At 41.3% G+C, this 17,996-nt stretch overlaps 2 protein-coding genes across 2 annotated transcripts; one reads left to right on the top strand and one right to left on the bottom strand.

The window, feature by feature from the left end:
- The first annotated feature begins 186 nt into the window (after positions 1-186).
- LOC142941776 (macoilin) lies at positions 187-9,540 on the top strand. The gene is made up of 12 exons (XM_076083846.1): positions 187-242; positions 350-450; positions 1,850-1,991; positions 2,108-2,234; positions 2,322-2,445; positions 2,779-2,957; positions 3,468-3,930; positions 4,029-4,187; positions 4,688-4,858; positions 5,539-5,665; positions 6,390-6,564; positions 6,793-9,540. Exons 2-12 carry the CDS (start codon positions 374-376, stop codon positions 6,981-6,983), a joined length of 1,935 nt encoding a protein of 644 aa, XP_075939961.1. The 5' UTR covers positions 187-242; positions 350-373; the 3' UTR covers positions 6,984-9,540.
- A 395-nt stretch (positions 9,541-9,935) lies between these two features.
- nrbp1 (nuclear receptor binding protein 1) lies at positions 9,936-17,259 on the bottom strand. The gene is made up of 18 exons (XM_076083845.1): positions 16,689-17,259; positions 16,193-16,451; positions 15,982-16,104; positions 15,178-15,279; positions 14,987-15,076; positions 14,798-14,838; positions 14,494-14,588; positions 14,274-14,357; positions 14,018-14,076; positions 13,752-13,850; positions 13,519-13,651; positions 12,995-13,085; positions 12,822-12,872; positions 12,412-12,547; positions 12,167-12,220; positions 11,980-12,043; positions 11,722-11,777; positions 9,936-11,629 (listed from the first exon to the last, which is right to left on the bottom strand). The coding sequence occupies exons 2-18, from the start codon at positions 16,421-16,423 to the stop codon at positions 11,534-11,536; spliced, it is 1,605 nt and encodes a 534-aa protein (XP_075939960.1). The 5' UTR covers positions 16,424-16,451; positions 16,689-17,259; the 3' UTR covers positions 9,936-11,533.
- Between the last annotated feature and the right edge of the window lie 737 nt (positions 17,260-17,996).

Below are 17,996 nucleotides of genomic sequence, written 5' to 3'. Positions count from 1 at the left end.
TTATTGTTTAATTCATTATAAGACTATGTGTTATTGTTTTTAAATGATGTGTTTGTAAAGCTGCTCGCATTATTACTATTATTATCATTATTATCACCAGTACAATAGCATATAATATAAATAAAAACACAGTGTGTTGTTCTGCTCCCCTCCTGCGATGAACACTTGTAGGTGCAACATCCACTGGGCATGCGCAGAGCCGTTCGGGAGACTGTAGATGTTGCCAGACATCTTCATCACAGGTTTGAGCTGAACATCCTCCTTCACAACGAGGGATCTTCTTCATTTTCATCTTGTGCCCCTTTTTTCTATCTCCGCTGCCGCTGCCGCGGTGTGAAAACACAAACAGCACGGAGGGAGTAGAAGCCATAAGATGAAGAAACGTTATGTGGACGCGAACAGGCTACGGAAAATGAAAAAAATGAAAATAACGGAGAGGCTGTCTGAAAGGTAGCTAACGCGTCGCCTGGCGGAGGCTGCTTTTGTTGTGGTGCCTCGTCTTTGTGTAAAAATCCAGCCGTCGTCATCATGCTCACCTGTCTGCCTCACATCCCACATCCCTTCATCCCGTGCCTCACGTTTTTACATGCACCAGTCTGGGGCTGTAAATGCGCTTCATCGCGGGTTCAGCTGCGCAGACATGCGTGTAGAAAATGTGCGACTTTCTTCACCCGGATTATTGTTTAGGGAAAGGACAGAAATCAGCAGCCGTGCAAGTTAACGTCGGCCTGCTGCTCCTCAGCGGTGTGACATCTGCTTTTACGCATGCACAATTAGGCAGAATGATGCGCGTGCATTTGACGTATTGTGTTTTTATTAGCTGTATTTTCCCTTTTAGGCCAAAGGAAAGCAGCTGCTTTTGCACAGAAAAAAAAAAGCAAGAATTTAAAAGCGTCTAGACAAGAGTCCAGATAAGAAAAGACAAAAAAACCCACACTTGTTTTAATTGAATTTGTTACACATGAGCAATTCAGTAAATACAAACAGATAAGCCTAGGCTACTGTATATTTAAATACACACACTGCCTTCTTTTGTTTTCATAAATTTACAATAAAATATACAATTCTTGCTCCTTAATTGTGGTATACCTCTGTATTTGGTAAATACATACGTTAAAAACTATTGAAAATGAACTTCTTTGAATAGTTTAAGACGTGGTAGTCCTCCATATCTCACCCTCTTTACTCTTAAAGATGAACTCGCATATGTGTTGTATTTAAAATAGCAGTGAGATGAATTAAAATTGAAGATGTGCTCGTCCTCCCTCTTTGTCGCTCACTCTCTCAGATAAATTACAGCTTTTCTATTGTTGCATATTTAGTATCATATTTAAGTGTAAACTACCTGTAAGTTAAATTCAAATTACATTCCACATCAGCAACATTAAATAGGGGACATTTAAAACTTCCATGTGCAATCGGATGCTGTGGTGCTCCCTCTCTCCTCCAGATGAAATATCGCCATGGTTACCAAACAAAGAAGGGCTGATGTGAGCAGAACAAAGGAGGAGACCACAGCTCCCGTTTGGCTCCTGCTAGCCTGATGAAATGAACGAGGGAACAGTCATTGTTCTGTAGTGCCTCTACTTAAAAGGACGGACCGCAGTTTATAAGATGCAGCTGCTTAATTATAGGTTCAGCAACATGTATCCCATTGGTCTTGTGTTGGCTTCTGTGTGTGTGTGTGTGTTTAATGTTTTGACTTCAGAGGCTTCTCTATATCTGTCTTTATTTGCTAGAATCAGAGCCTAGAATACAAATCACATGTACCCTGCCTGAATACACCCCCCTGCTGATGTTTTATGTATAATAACAACAGTAATGGACTTCATCTGTCATCTATTTGCAGTGCATACACTTTCCTGAAGTTCATGATGATGTGGACGCTGGTGCTGCTGGCAGATTTCATGCTTGAATTCAGACTGGAGTACTTGTGGCCATGCTGGCTTTTCTTCGGGAGTGTGTACACCACGTTCCACTGCCATGGGCTGGTGAGAACCCTCTACTGTGTGATTTCATATTGTGTGCCAAGACGATCATAATCCCACAGAATGAATCCAGTGCATTTTTTACTGAAATTAATGTTTTGTGTTTGTTTTTTTTGCAGGTTATTTGTGTTGTTTTTGTCTGTGCTGCCTTCACTCTGGACATCTTTTGTTTAATTTTTGTGCCTTTGCACTGGCTGTTCTTCGTGGCGAGCACTTATGTGTTATTCAATTACATATGGCATACAGGTGAGTGTGCGATTATTGTGTCCTACATATGACAAAACATACCAAACTCTGTTCCTGTCATAACAAAATGAAGCTTTGTGTTTGCAGAGAAAGGCATCTGTATATCGACGGTGTCCTTGTGGATTCTGCTCGTGTACACGGAGGCTTCACTCCGACTCAAAGACCTTAAAACCTCTCATGCCAACCTGTCTCATTTCTTCGCTGCACACTGGTATGTTGATTCAACACAAATCTTAAGAATAACTTTCTGATTTAAAATGTCTTACATAAAATTGAGATGCGATAAAAAAGCATCAGCATTAAACTTGTATTAATCCACCGTGTGATAGTATGACTTGGCCGAGATGTTTGTCAACCATTTATTAAAGGAGCAAATTCACTTTTATGCTACTAGCTAATGACCTATAAAGTAACAAATGAAGGAAGTCAAAATGAACATAAATCTATAAACATACTAATCATTAATAATAGAATGTGTTTTCATCATTTTAATGTGGCACACATATTCTAACTGTGTCTTCCCCCCCTTTGTTTTCAAACTCAGCATTGGATATCCTGTAGTGTATTTGGGGTTTGATGCCACCTGCTACTTCACCAACATCTTCAAGCTGCGCATACAGAAAGCTGTGCAGAGTGAGAACGACTTCCACATGCACCTCCTGCAGCATTCGCTCCCTCCGGGCCTGCAGGTTTACCCCAAGAATGGCACGGATGGCAGCAGCGGTAAGTTATCTGCACCATCTATTAACACACACTTGTATCTAATTTATGAGATCAGAGGTTCTCGGCACTCTTTTGTTTGTGCGATCACTCAAAGTAACCACTCAGTCCGAAACGGTTCCATTCCAAACTAACAGTAGGAGAGACCTGCCAGAAACCGGGTCTTAAGAACAACAATTATGCATTAGATAATGTTCATTTATTATTATTGCTTTAGTGAAATCCTTTAGATTTTCTACAATTCTATTAGTACAACCACAATGCCATTCACAAACTCCTCAGGCAATGTGAACTGTGAAGATCCCTGCAGAGAGTGAGCGCAACTCTTAAAGAGGAAGTCCTTTTTTTCATCCAAGTGAAAAAATAATGACAACCCAACTCAAGTGGCAGTTAGGGAAGGAGTACTAATGACTCAATCCTGGGGAATCCTAATCTAAATGCAACACATTTTGAAATATCCCAGCAGCAAAATTAAGATCACACAGATGTTATTGTTTCTACCTGTACCTGCAGGCTCAAAATGGAAGATAAAGCCCGAGTCGACTCAGTACCAGTGTCAGAACGGCACTGTAGTGGCCCATGACGAGGTGCACACTGTGGACTGCCTCCAGATCCGCAGCGAGGAGAGAGCGACGGAGAAGGGAACACCGGAGATGAGGTCAGCTGAATCAAACCGGCGGCCGTTATCATCCAAACCTGGTGAGTCCAGGGATCTGCTCCACTGTGGGGCAGGAGGACCAGAATCCTCCACAACCCCCGAAAATCTACCTCAAGATGAGCAAGGGAGCAAAGCCACAAGGGCGGCTAAAGGCTCCTCGCCAAAAGCCCGCATAGGCAGCACAAACACCCCTTCACCCCCGACGAGGAGGACGGAGAAGAAGCAGAGATCCAGCTCGAAAACATTCTGCCTCAACCAAGACACAACAGAGAAGAGTGCCGCGGCAGCTCAGAATCACCACGCTGAGCAGATGACCAAGTATGCCACCATTAACGTCCTTCGGTTATAAACTAGGCACGTGTCGGTGAATTTAAAGCTAGAAAAATCTCTTTTCTTTCCCTGTAATTTCCTTTCAGGCTGGAGCAGGAGCTGAGGAGGCTGAGGGGCGAGCTGCAGGTGAGCCGGCAGAGCGAGCAGGAGCTGCGAAGTCACATCTGCAACTTGACGAACAGCGAGAGGAGCCTGAGACCAGAGGTTTCCCTGCTCAGACAGTCTAACATGCTACTCCAGAGCAAGTGAGTCATCCTCCAGATCCACTGCTGAAAGCTTGTCTCTGGCTCCTTCTGTGGGCCGTTGTCCACATTACATCCATCTATAAATACAAAGTAAGACGGGGATGATTGTATGCAGAACTGCCGCCAGGACTACGGTTATCTGTGTGAAAGCAAACCATGTGTGGGCTGATGATGGATGGATCCATTTTTGAGAATTAATATCATATAAAGTCATATTTCACGTTGAGGGATTGTGGCTCATACTTCACGTCTATGTTTTGGGGCTACCAATACACAATCATGCTTGATCATGCTATTTAATTTCCTGTGTAATCAATGCGTTTCTCTTGTTGACTTCTAATGAGACATGCTCCAGTTTTTAAAGCAAAGGTGCTCCCCAGCAACTACAAGGATTCTGTCTGTTTCAGAGACACATGTGAAGTTAATCGCAAACCAGTCCGTCTGGATGTGGTCCTATTTCTGGCATTATGTAAAGTGAGATTATTGCTTTTTCATTCAAGGATCCTGTGTCTGACTAAAACCAAGCAGAGGGACAAACAGAGCAGTGCGATGCTGGAGAAGAAGACCAGAGCAGAGACGGAGGCCAGACTCTCTGTGGAGAAACAGTTGGCTGAGCTTCAGGCTCAGAAACTGGAGGAAGCCGCCATGATGGCACGGAGTCTAACAAACAGGTAAATCACAGCTATCGCACCTTTAAAAGTCCTCGTTATTGAAGTGGCTTTCTGCCCCGGGAATTAAAGCTGGATCTGCATTAGTATAATTAAATACAGCTGTGAGTGTATGGCCAAACATCTGCAGAAATACTTTGAGTTATTATTGTTTGCTTTCTTGCCAAGAGGGAGATAAGTGTTTTCAGTACTTTTTGTGCTAAGCTTAGGTCATTTTAACTGTCGTCTTATTTTGAAAGTACAGATACGACAGAGGCCATCAACAGGGTTAGGAGGGTTACTTCAAAAAATACATTCCAATACAATTACTAGTTACTAGTTCTAATGGGATTTCTCCCTTTTATCTGTAACTGTAACAGAGCACAGTAACCTTTTTTTGTATCCTAATTACGTGACGCCGTTCCATGTAAACAGTTACTCCCCCCCGCCTGGGTATCAATTGTCTCATCCAAGTATTGGCAAGAAAGTGAATAAGCGTATTTTTTTAATAGCTATTTCTTTAATGCACACATTACATTTACTTTGCATTTTATGTAACCATCTACATTACATGTGTGTAACATAAACAAAAACAATGCAAATGAAATGTCATGTTTCTTTCTGTGTGAACTGGTCTTCATGTCCAGTAAAAAAAAAACTCTCCTACTGCTCAAAACTCTTATTCTCTCCATCTCCTACACCAGGCAGGAACACTGTGAAACCCAAATGTTAAGGAAGAGAGTTAAAGATCTAGAGACAGAGTACAAACAACTACAGCTGGAGTGTCAAGTGAAAGAGAGTCGTGTGGTAGAGCTAGAGAGTGATGTTGAGGTATCTTTCTACACTATTTGGGAATGAGCTTGTGAGTTTAAATGTCTGTGGTCCAGTACTTGGTTGTCCTCAGTTTGGTCATGTAGTTGTTTTGCTGTTTGAGTTCTAATTTTTTGTGTCTGTAATTCTTTGTGTTCGTAAAAAAATCGATTAGAAAACTGAATTGTTCATCGGGACCATTTAGTGTTTTTTTTTTTCTATTTTGTTTTGGCCTGCAGTCAACATATTGCACTTTGTCATCATAACCGTATGCAGTAATATTGTATGGTTGTTTTGTTGTCTTTTACATCAGGTGTGCACATTGTTGTAATGTTTGGTAATTGATTTAATGTGCACACTCTCCATGAAGCATGCTGAAAACAAAAGCCCGGTCTTTCATAAAAACATTGCACTGCTTTAAGAAAGTTTCAAAGTACAGGTCACCTCCTTCAAAAATGTTAACGGTCAATGTTAACGCAGAAACAATCATCCCTCAGCGTACGTACTATCTAATCAAATGTGCAGCTTTCGTGTTTTTTGAATGGCTGGCCAATTCATCATGGAAATTATTTTCTCTCTGCGGCGCATTGGTTTCTTAATTCGATGAGCCTGAACTCGTCTTTATGAAATAAAAAACAATACTTAAGAAACCAACGCACGTAATCCCTCAGGTGGTCATGGCACATGATTGATGTTTAGACATTTTACACGTGTTCTTATACTGTCAATGTGTTTCTGGACTCAGGCTCTGGGAAAGTACCGCTGTGTGGAGAAAGAGACAGACATGCTGCTGTCCACTCTGTCGGCCATGCAGGAGAAGGCTCAACATCTGGAGTACAACCTGAGCGCAGAGACTCGCATCAAACTGGACCTGTTCTCCGCTCTGGGAGACGCCCGCCGGCAGCTGGAAATCGCTCAAGGTTCCCACTCTTCTTCTTCGTGTGTTTTGTGTCCTTGTGCAACGCAACTTTAAATGTGTGTGTATTCTCAGCGCCTGTGTTGTGTGACTCTGTGCACAATGTTTCTTAATACTTAAATGAAAAGAATAACCCCTAAGAATCCAGCTTTTCATACATGATAGTTAAATTATGGATTGCCACATCCTGCAGTCTCCACACACTCATGGATTACCTTTGTTTGTCCGGCAGATAAAGTGATGAGGCAGGACCGGGAGATCAAGGAGATGAAGCAGAAGATTGCGGAGGTAATGGCCGTCAGTCCCGCAGTGTCCTACATGGCTCCTCGGCCTCCGGTGCCGCAGTATCTCACCAAGTTACTCAGCTCCGAGCGCTACATGCTGAATCCACGAGCACTGATGTACCAGTGTCTGAAGAAATAAAGGATGCCGTCGCCTTTCTCCGATCCTCAGACCCCTCTGTCATGAAACATTAGGGAAAGGGGGCTAATGGATCTTTATTACAGAGCTAAATGACACCATGAGGTCATCTACTTCCAGCCATGAGTGGAACCAGAATGAGCCACCACAAGTTGAATGCCTTTCGCTGCACTGATGGTGCTAACTTTTACATTGGGTTGAAGCGTTTCACTCCAAAATAAGAAATCTGATATGCAGAGCTGCGGCTTAAGATACAGCATGAACCATCAAGTTGGGATGCAACAGAGAGAGAAAAAAGCACAACATTTCTTCAAATTCAGACCCTAAAGATTTGTCGAATCTTATGTTTGTATGTTTAGAATGTACCAGCGGATGAGTCACGCTACCCTGCAGACCCACTAAATTACCGACCGTAAAAGACCGATTAACTCTGTACAATATATTTTCTTGGCATGACAGTAGAACGTCACACGTTGTTTATGTTGCTATCAAAAGTATTATACTTACAAAGTTTAAAGATTTTAGGGACTTTAACAACCTTTGTTTTAATTACACAGAATGATTTTGATCTGCAGGGATATTGACAACAATATTTAAAATAACATGGTATCATTTTTTTTAATCTTTTGTTTCCCTTTGAGTCAAATGATTTTTAGTATATGTTAGAACAAAATGATCTCACAAGTATGGAAAACCATTTCTGGCAATGTGGTGAAAAAAGAAAGATCCTGTAAGTCATTATAATAAGAAACTCTCAAAATGATGACATAGCAGTGACACTGACAATGGATAGTTAAAGATAACTTTCACTCAGAACTTTTCATAGTCCATAGTTTTCTATGGATTTTGTAAAAGAGAATTGCTTTTAATATATTATTTAAAAAGAGATTACTTTCAGAACACGATTAGGATTAAATCATATTTAAAATACAACTAAATGTTTCTGGAGCAGCAACAGTAATACATACAACAGTAAAGTCACGATATAAACTCCATAATATCTCACTGGAAACAATCTGAAATAAATAATAATCCCAACATCCGATACTGGTTGAAGTTTAGAGCGACTGACTGAAGAAACACCAACACGTTTAAAAGAACCGATAACATAGAAGCTTATCAATACTCCAGTCTTTAATCATTTAGCACTGGTGCCCATTCCGGGTTTTGTTACCCATCCCTACACAATAATCCTGTTGTGAAAATCTGATATTGTGACAGCCCATGTCATGATTTACAGGGTCTTTTTTTCCGGCTACGGCGACGTTTTTGGATTTGTATTCTCTGTTACTGGCGGGAATGGCTTTCCATAAATATGCCTTTTTCCCAGCAGACAGTTTGACTTGTCATAAGCCCACAACAATGGCAATACCTGTGCTCTTCGTACCGTGACAAGTCAAAATGTCTTCAGTGAAAAAACACCCTTAAATTATTATTATTATATCATGCTGCGACAGATTTAGGTAAAACTGCACTGTTCAGAACGTCTCAATATGAATATGGAGAGATGATAAATGATAATATTGAATTAACCCCAAAACCTAGTTTTGATAGTATTTGATAAAATACAAATATAAGGTCCAAACAATATTCTATTTACAAACATAAAAACATTAATATAAATATTACCTGACATCAACAAATGCTAAATATTTAAGGAAAGTGTGCCTGTAAATAATGGATTATAATGATTATTTGAAATGTGCTGAAATTAAGATCAAATTAACAGCTTCAAAACTAAAGTGTGTTTTGGAACGAGAGCCTTCAGAGTTGCAGACATTTCAATCTGACGGGTGTCGTTTACATGTGAAGCTTCGTGGCAGCGGTCCGGTATTGAGAACAATGTGCAGCGATGTTTAATTGTTGGAGACAGACGATGCGGTAAAAGAAGCTCACGCTCAGCAGCAACTATCACCCTTTGTTTCAACTAAGCTCTGGGAAAGAGAGAAAGTGTGACAAAAATTAATGTTTGCCAGAATTAGACTCGGTAACGAGTTGAAGGGGAGTTGTGAATAACAAGGAACGGTGTTGACCAAACATGGTTCATGAATTTAATTACTGTGCCTAATATACATTACTTTCAAACTGGGGAGTAAAACACAAATTTAATGTGAAAAGTAATGTGTTTGAATTGAAGTGCTATGTACTGTTTTTGTAGATTGTTTTTTTTGTTTTTACTCACACTGTACAGAATTGAAAAAGACCCACGCAGCGGAAAAACACTCATGAACTGGATGTCGCCATTTTGGTAGCTTTTTATTTAGAGCGTGTTTCTAGGGTGTTTTATATCAAAAATATTTTTTAGTCTTGCTGTACCTTTATTATACTGCTGTAATTTTGTACGGCAATGTGTTTGTCAGCATGAAATGTGTTTTATTCAACTGTTATTTGAGCACACATTGTGACTTTACGTACGTACAGGAATTTACTTGTACAAGGGCTACATTTTCTTAAAACTTTGAACAAATAACGAAGTCAAACAGTGATGCTCGGAGGGCAGAGCTCATGCTCCTGATAGTCCAGGATGGTTTTTTTTCTATAAATAATTTCAACGATTGAATTTTGTCTCAATTGGTTTCTGTGTGTACATTATTTTACTTTTAGAATGCGAGTTACAACTTCATACACCACATTTTACTTTCAAATGTAATTTCCTACAAATAGTATACATTTTTTTATGCCTTTTTTCGACACACTATACACTGTCTTTTTATAACATACATGCTACACCATGACATGTTCTATACTATTTAACATACGACACCAGGACTTTTTCCGACATATAATACTAGGACTTTTTAAAGAATCTTTCGACATGCGATTATTGGCGTTTTTAATATGTTTACGTAGGATAGTATCCGACTTTTGCCGACATCAGAAATAAGACATTCTTCTCCCGTCTTTAATCTTCTTCCACTTTCCTTGATCATGAAAATTGACACCAAACTAAAAAGCTGAAGTGTAAATATTTATTTCAGGAAGTGAAAAAGAAGGTAAATGCATCGCAGAAACAGAGCACTGGTTCCAGCCTACAGTGTACAAGATGGTTACAAGCATGCCAGGCAGTTCCACACTTGTATCTCGAAGCATCTACAGACATGTCAAAAAAGTAGTGTCACAGCATAGAGCAGACTCGATCGCCGACATTTTGAGCGATGCCATATCCAATTTATCTAAGTAAAGCAGCCAGAGGCCACAGGACATTTCCAAAAAGGATATAAAAGTGTACAGCAGTGCAAACTAACAGAGAGTTCCCCAAACAGGTAACACAGAAGGGGGACATGAGCCGATATCTATATGGCGGGGGCAAAGCGTTAGCTCTGGTGTCACGCAGAATACCTCAGCCACGAAGAAACCAAATAATTCAGAGTCACACGATCACCGGCCTAAGCTGACAGAACTTCCTCTGCATGATTACATAACTCTATCACCATCGATGTGCCAATGAGACGGAAACAAACTCCAGAAGCGAGCTTGTTGCTCACATCGGTTTCCTTTGAGGCACAGAAAAGCATACATGCATTCACTAAACCTCTTGAGAACCAGATCATGTGCTGGAACGCAAAACCATCTTCACATGAATCTAACCAACCTCTCCTGTGTGAAACGTCCCCCAAAGACAACTTATTATTAATCTAGACCTAATCGACTGGCGCTGCAACGAGCTGCTTGGATACAGAAGCTACAGTCGTAGTTGGACCAGTCAAGTTTAGACTTCCTCTTCTCGAAGCAAAATAACGATTTAAAGAAAAAGGTAGCAAATGAAAGCATACATTCAAACACCCACCGGCCTTAGTGCTGGAAGTGAATGACAGTACTCACAAGAAAAACACAAATAAATACTTAGATTTCTATACATTTTAGCTACAGCTCTTCAAATTGTGTTGCAGCTGCAGATTTCATGACTTCTTTGTATAATTACAGGATTTTGAAGGAAAAGTGACGTCGCATCCGTCGCATTAACCAGCTCGATGCATTCGAGAGTCTTCGAGAACCGATACGAGGTCGGAAGATTCCTCAGTCGCTGCTGAAGAGAACGTTTAAAGGACCAGACAAGACTTTACCTCACGACACCATAATACATACACTTCAGTATGCCGGGACAAAGATTATTGTTTTCTATACAGACAACAATTGAACAGTTTGAAGTAAAAATATTTTAAATACAGTTTTAATACTGACTTAAGGGAAATACTGCTGTCATCCAGTCTAATGGAGCTTACCTCTTTCTTCACTCAAAGAGATAAGTGGCAGAAAATTGAAAACATTTGTATTTTCCTTTAAGTTGCGACTTTTTTTTCCCTTTCTTCTTTTAAAAGAGAAGCAGATGGCTGTATTGGGTGGGAGAAAGAAAAAAAAAAAGATTGACAGCGACAACCACTTAGTGGCAGCTTTTCCCACCAGGAGATACGACAGGCTCCAGGATGTGCAACCAGACCAAAGGCTTCCTCCTCTGTCCTCACAAAGCTGTCCTGCAACACAGAGGCGGAGCAGAAAGCTAGTCCTGTTGTGGAGCACGAGGGGGGCCGACAGAAGGCCCAGAGAGTCCTCCGCTACGAGGAGACAGTCACCGGATTGAGGGAACCGTTCCGGCTGTAGAACTTTGAAAAGGCCTCTTCAAGAACGGATGCGAGTCGTGGCTGGTCGCCCTGAAATGTGGAGACGGTGAGGTTAAACGTACATCTCGGAGGTTGTGGTGACTCATCGGGTCGGCAGCGTAATGATGATGAACTCCACTTACCTCACTGATGAATCCCAGCTGAACAAGCTCCACAGCCAGCTCCTGCACGTTCTCATCTGAACACAAGTACTCATGTGATTAAAGGTGCAGTGTGGAAGATTGACCATTAGTGTTGCATTTGTTTTCTCTGTTTATGTGCATTTGTTGCATGTTATTCTTCATCTCTCTCTCCAACTAAAGGCTGGTAACAGAGTGAGAGTATTGGGTAGTAGAATGTAAATTAATGTGTGCACACAGCAAGATAACAAAGATACTCACTTGGTAACAAATCACAGCTTAAGTGCCTGTTCAGTTTATCCTCAAGTTTCAACAACAAGGTCAGCTGGAAGGAGAAGAAGTTAAGGTATATTATTCTACGGTCCAGAACAACAGAGAGCACTTTCATGTATGAAATACAGTTACTGAAAGCAGAAACAGTTCATCACTGATCAGAATTGAAGCTTACATGATGCTTGGTTCCCTCATCAACAGGCTCAATATTACACTGCATCTGAAGGACCTGTGAAGGAAAAGTGCTGAATATATTTGACACTCAGAATATATGGACAGAAAATGATGAGGTGGAACACATATGAAGAACTAAATGCAAATCCCTAAACCCATGAATAGTTGATAGTTGCAACCCAAGCTAACAGTTTTTGAAATCATATAAAATCTTATTTTTGAGCCCATCTGCATGGCACTTCTTACCTTCCTGGTCTCGAGTTCTGCAGGTTCGGGAGTCGGGCTTTTCACCGAGGGCGGCACTATGGGCGACTTCACGGTCTCCTGCTGCGGTTGTTGTGGAGAGGGAACGCCAAACGCAGTCAGAGGATAGATCCCATTCCTATTACGCCAACGGAGAAGAGACGACGCCTTCAAGATGATTGCAAATGATTTCATGATGTGCAGTCTATGAAGGCTTTGCTGACTATACATGTGTATTATAATGTACACATGAGGCTCTACTTCAGGCGTTGCTCTTATTCAACTGCAATAATACGACAACAATTTCTCATTTTGTCCTCAGTCTGTTGTTGCAGTAAAGAGTGAGCAACTCTCATTTCATTTCCTCACATCATCCCACTTGTAGATCGAGGATTCCGCAGCCAGAATCTTACCTCACATCTTCCAGGAACTTGTCCAGCTCAAGGGCAGGAAACTGAGACAGCCTGAAGCGGAAGAACAAACATCATTACTTATGCTGAATATTCAGCCAATCAGGACCTAGCGTCACTAAATCTTTATTCAATTTAAAAGTAAAAAGCAGTTTTGTGGTTTTACTCAGACTTACTTCATCTGAACTCCATCCTTGACCTCAACAATCACCAAGTTGGGGTCCATGTTCTTTGTCATCTCTTCTAAAGCATTTTCTGGAATCATATCTACAGACAAACAGAAGACGAATCAGATACGAGCGTCCACCCATGATGTTGTTTTAGCATTTAATAATCGAGAATGTCCGCAGTGGGTTAAATTATTTGCATCACGGCTTCACTTACCTTCCTTACAACAGCTCTAAGCAGCTTATGATACATCATTAAAACTTCTAATGCAAAGACTTTTTTTTAATCAAAGCAAATATTCAATTAAAAATACAATCATTTGTTTTCCTAATAGTTTGAATTGTGTATTTTTGATATGGCCATTTCAAGCGTAACGTACTCTTCGATAATCACTCGGAACCATTCGATGGTTTTGGTGAGTTTTATTCTATTTCAACAAAGTCACACCCACAAAACATGGACGGGTTCCGTATTTCAACGTGGGAAAATCATACTGATAAAACATTTTGCGTTTGTGTGCACTGTGACTCACGTTGGTGGCTGACGATGCAGTGTGCAGCCAGCAGCTTGAGTAAGGGCACCTCAAACAAGGCCTGGTGAAACAGCAGCTCCTTCGCTGTGGGTCGCTTACTGGGGTCGACCTCCAGACACTTCTGGATGAATTCCTGAGAAAGCACGGGGTAAAAAAAAAAACGCAAGGTTATGGATTTCTCTTCCAAACAGCCAAACAGACTTGCAAAGCTTGCGTCTCCCTCACTCACTAACCCGTTGCAGTGGGTCCTCTAGGAACTGGATGGCACTGTTTATGGCTTCTTGTGACACATAGGACGAATCTCCATTACTCTGGATTTCCAACACAGCCATCTGAGCAAGAGATCGGACAAAGTAGGGTGTTGATTGGAAGGGATTCATATTTATATTCACATTTTATAATACAGCACAATACCAATCAAGCACATTTCTCATAAACAAAACAATGAGTGGTTATGTTTGTCACTAACTGCTCAGAGCAGAACAAGGTAACCTCTCACCTCTAAGGCGCACATTCCAAAGGAATAGATATCCACCGCTGTGGTAACATTGGCAACAGCTGAAAGCAGAGATAAGCTGATCAATATCAAGAAACGCTGACGCGCATCACAATGATATGACAGAAATTACAGGATCTTTTTAAAATGATGATGATGAGAGAGACAGAGACAAGAGAGAGGAGACAGAGACAGACAGAGAAACAGAGACACAGGGATGAGAGAGAGAACCTTTAATGACAAAATGACAAGATCGTACCTCCATATTCTGGAGCAAAGAAATGAAGGCTCTTCTGCTCTTCCCTGCAGGTTTTCACATGGTTATTGATGGTGTCTGGAGCAACTGAAACAGAGTGGAAAAGCCTTAATAATAATAAAGTTAATAAAAGACCTAGCACTAAAAATAACTTGCTAAAAATGTGTGAAAAGAGGGACATAACAGTGGCTTTCCACTGTCCGGATCTTTAAATGAGGTCTACCTGAGCCGATCTTGATGAGGCCGTTGTGCTGGATGAAGATGGTGTCACAGGTTAAGTTGCCGTGAATGATGGGAGGTTGACATGAGTGCAGGTAGCTGGAGACAAGAGAGCGAGGGTCAATACAACATCCGCTACCACACCACGGAACAAATAACGTTGTTGTAAAATGTACGAATCACTTTCGAGACGTAATATTTTCAAATTGAATGGACCTATGTAACATAGCGGATTGCCAGCAATTGTAGTAAAAAAACATTTACTCTTTAAAGCTAAGCAGCTCACAGAAAGCTTTTGTTCTACTTACCTAAGAGCAGAGAGTATTTGTGTACACCAGCGCTTCCAGGCCTGTCAGAGAATAAAAGTAAATACAAAGGAAACATAACACAGTAGTTAGAAGTTAAGTTTTTTTATCTACTGTTCTTGACTTTTCAGCGTCATTTCGTAGTAACTTCCTTTTAAAGTAATCTGATGAGTTACAGCAGAGCTTTCACACCTTTTCATTCATGGTCTTGTGGTTTTTCTTTGTCTTTTTCAAAAACTGTTTGAGACTTCCTGAGGACATGTACTCCGTGATGAATATGACCTGCAGACAAAACAAATGCAAACGGGTCAACATAGAAGCCTTTACACTCAACACTTTTGACATGATTTGATAAAAACAGCTATTTTTTAACGATCTCCCACCCTCGCTCTGTTCTCCTTCACATCCGCCCAGTACTTGTGGAACTTCACAATGTTTAAATGCTCCAGCTGGATCAGATTGTCAAAAACTGCTTTGACTTTTTCCTGTGAAAAAAAAAAAAACAGACAACATTCAATTCACATTTAAATGCATACATAATGTAAATATGTTAACAGTAGCATACAACTGAACGGTGCATTTTCCATCCATGTCGGGCTTCTATTGGTCAGCAGGTCAGACAGACGGCCTTTTAAGTGCACGCTAAAATGCTAATTCCACAGCTGTAAATGTCTATAAATAGCACCTCTGGGTCTGGTTCTTTACTCCATACAGACCATGATGAGCCTTTTAATTTGGAACTAAATACATTTTAAAAGCTCCATGAGACTGAGAACACCATGTTCTTTCAGTCATATGCAGATTAATCTGAACAGTTTGCACTAACTGGTCGCTAACGAGCCTTGCTCAAGCGCGCCCAGTAGCTATCGAACACAGAAATACTTTCCCATGATTTAAATTGAAAAGAAAGCAACATACTGGATCTGAAGCCATTTCTGCAACAAAGATTAGAATGGGAAAATAGAAACTTAAAATACCAAAACAATTGCAAAAGCTGGAGCCTTAAATCTGACTTCTTCTGGTCTGCTTAATCCCTCTACTTCAAATGTATACAACTTGTTTCTGCAACTACTCAGGTACAGTGTGTACTTTGCTACGGTGCTGGTAGCAACATGTCTGACCACTTACCTAAGGACCTGAAAGCTAAAGGGGGGAAGTTAGCTCCATCAACCTAGCGTTGCACCTACCTCCTGTAGTTTGAAATTCTTCCTTTCTGAGAACATGACCTCATTCCACACCACCTCAACTCCTTCCTCGGTGTCCATGGCCAAGTAAGCATTATCGATCCCAGGGACGTTGCGCTGATTCACCTTCAGGAAGACAACAAAAACAATGCATCAGGCTTTAATTATACATTAGCGAGGGTAAACTTGACCCCTCTGCAGACATATCCTGTACCTCTTCTCTGCGTTTCTGCCAGCGTCCGCACGGGCTTTCCTCCAAAATCTCAGACTCATCCTCACTCTCCTCTTCCTCATCCTCCATGGCAGCAGTAGCTGGAGGCTGGGTCACCATGGACATAGGGGGGGACACGGACGACACCGTTTGACCCGTGGGTGCAGCAGCGATGGACTCTGCCTTCACTTCCTGGGTAGTGTCTGAGGCCTGCTTGTTCTCTCCCTCAGACATCTTCTTGGTTGTCAGGCCCAACAGCCAGCTGCCAAAACACAATATCATCATAGTTCACATCGCTGCCTATTGAGGGTGTAAAATACACAACGTGCTACATAAACTAGCTTGACAGCAATGGTATGAACTTGGGGTGTATAGCTGGCTAACACAGTTGCAGAAGTTGCATAGCCGTTGACACTTTGCAAAAGTTAACGTTAGCTTCACTTCATTGGCTACAGGAAAGGCCACAATAAACACAAACATGAGTAGAAGTAACACATACGTTTTAGACACGGGAGATGTGACAATGCCAGCTCCAGTGTAGCAGACTCCCCACCGAAGAAGACCAGTCCCAGCTCCGTGTTGTGTTAGCTTTGTTAGCTGAAAATCATCCGTTTCTCAGCCGAGTTGCAGCTAGCTCTGTGACGCTGCAAGCTCCTTCGCTTAAGGTGCGTTGCTAACTTAATGTAACACCGTCCACAGTCGTTGCTTCCTTCACTTCAACGCTGCTCGATGTCTTATTTAGGCAGCCAGCGAACTAGCTGGCTAGTTTAGCTGCTAGCTAGCGACAGTCTTCGCAGCTTCTCAAGACTCCAGCTAATGTGTGCTCTGAAAATTAGCCACCGCTAATGTGAGAGTAACGTTTAAACTACACACTATTACAATAACAGCGCCGGGTCCTAGACGCGTCCACCGGATAACAACATCATAACAGCTCACAGGTACTTGACAGAAGAAACAAAGAGAGGTTAATGATATCATTAACTTTGTGTCCTCGAACCACAACGGCTGGATGACTTGAAGGCTAGCTTGACATTTAGCCAAATATGATGGCGACAACTAGCAGATGCACACTGCACTATGAGCTCTGTGAGCCAAGTAGGGTTGCCAAGTACAGTTTGTCCCATCCCCCTTCTGCAATGTTCGAATCACTGCCACTTTGTTTCCTCCGTGATGCAACTGGAATATAACAACTGTGGTTGTTTGGCATTATTAACATCTTAAATAAAGGCCACTTTACGTGTCTCAATTTACAGAAATATGTCTGCCTGAAGCAGCATGAAATCAAGTATCTGTAAATCAAAGGCCTCGGACCTCCAGGGGCTCCAGGTTCCCTCTGTGTCAGTTTTTCTTCTTTTTTGTTGTAAACTTGACTCATTATACATTTGTTAGGACATTTGCAAGTACAACAAGGTATATACTGTATTCTTATTCATTAAAGATCCGGTTTAACACAGTTCATATTTTATTTAACAAAATAATCTCACCACAAGGTCAATTTAGTAGCTTTTCCTGAGCTTTTCATCTCCATTACAGAATTGTAGATTTTCTTTCTGAGCACTTTAAGGACTTATTGTCCAAGTTGGCTCAAAGGTTGTTCTTTTCTTGTACCTTTCCTCTCAACTTAATTATTGTGGTTTGAATTGTGTAAACCGGGGACATACCATGTTGTTAACACAGACAACCTGGAGTCAGGTAGTATTATTCGTGCTGGTTATTTTTTCGGTCTCTTGGCATATAATGAAGCTGCTGTGCACATTGTAATGTAATGGGAACGTGAAGGTGACGGGGTACTTGTAGGATGCGGTGG

This window comes from Anarhichas minor, unplaced genomic scaffold (genome assembly GCF_050575085.1).
Source record: "Anarhichas minor isolate MPS153535 unplaced genomic scaffold, ASM5057508v1 ptg000136l, whole genome shotgun sequence".
NCBI lineage: Eukaryota > Metazoa > Chordata > Actinopteri > Perciformes > Anarhichadidae > Anarhichas > Anarhichas minor.
This window is presented reverse-complemented; position numbering and strand designations above follow the sequence as displayed.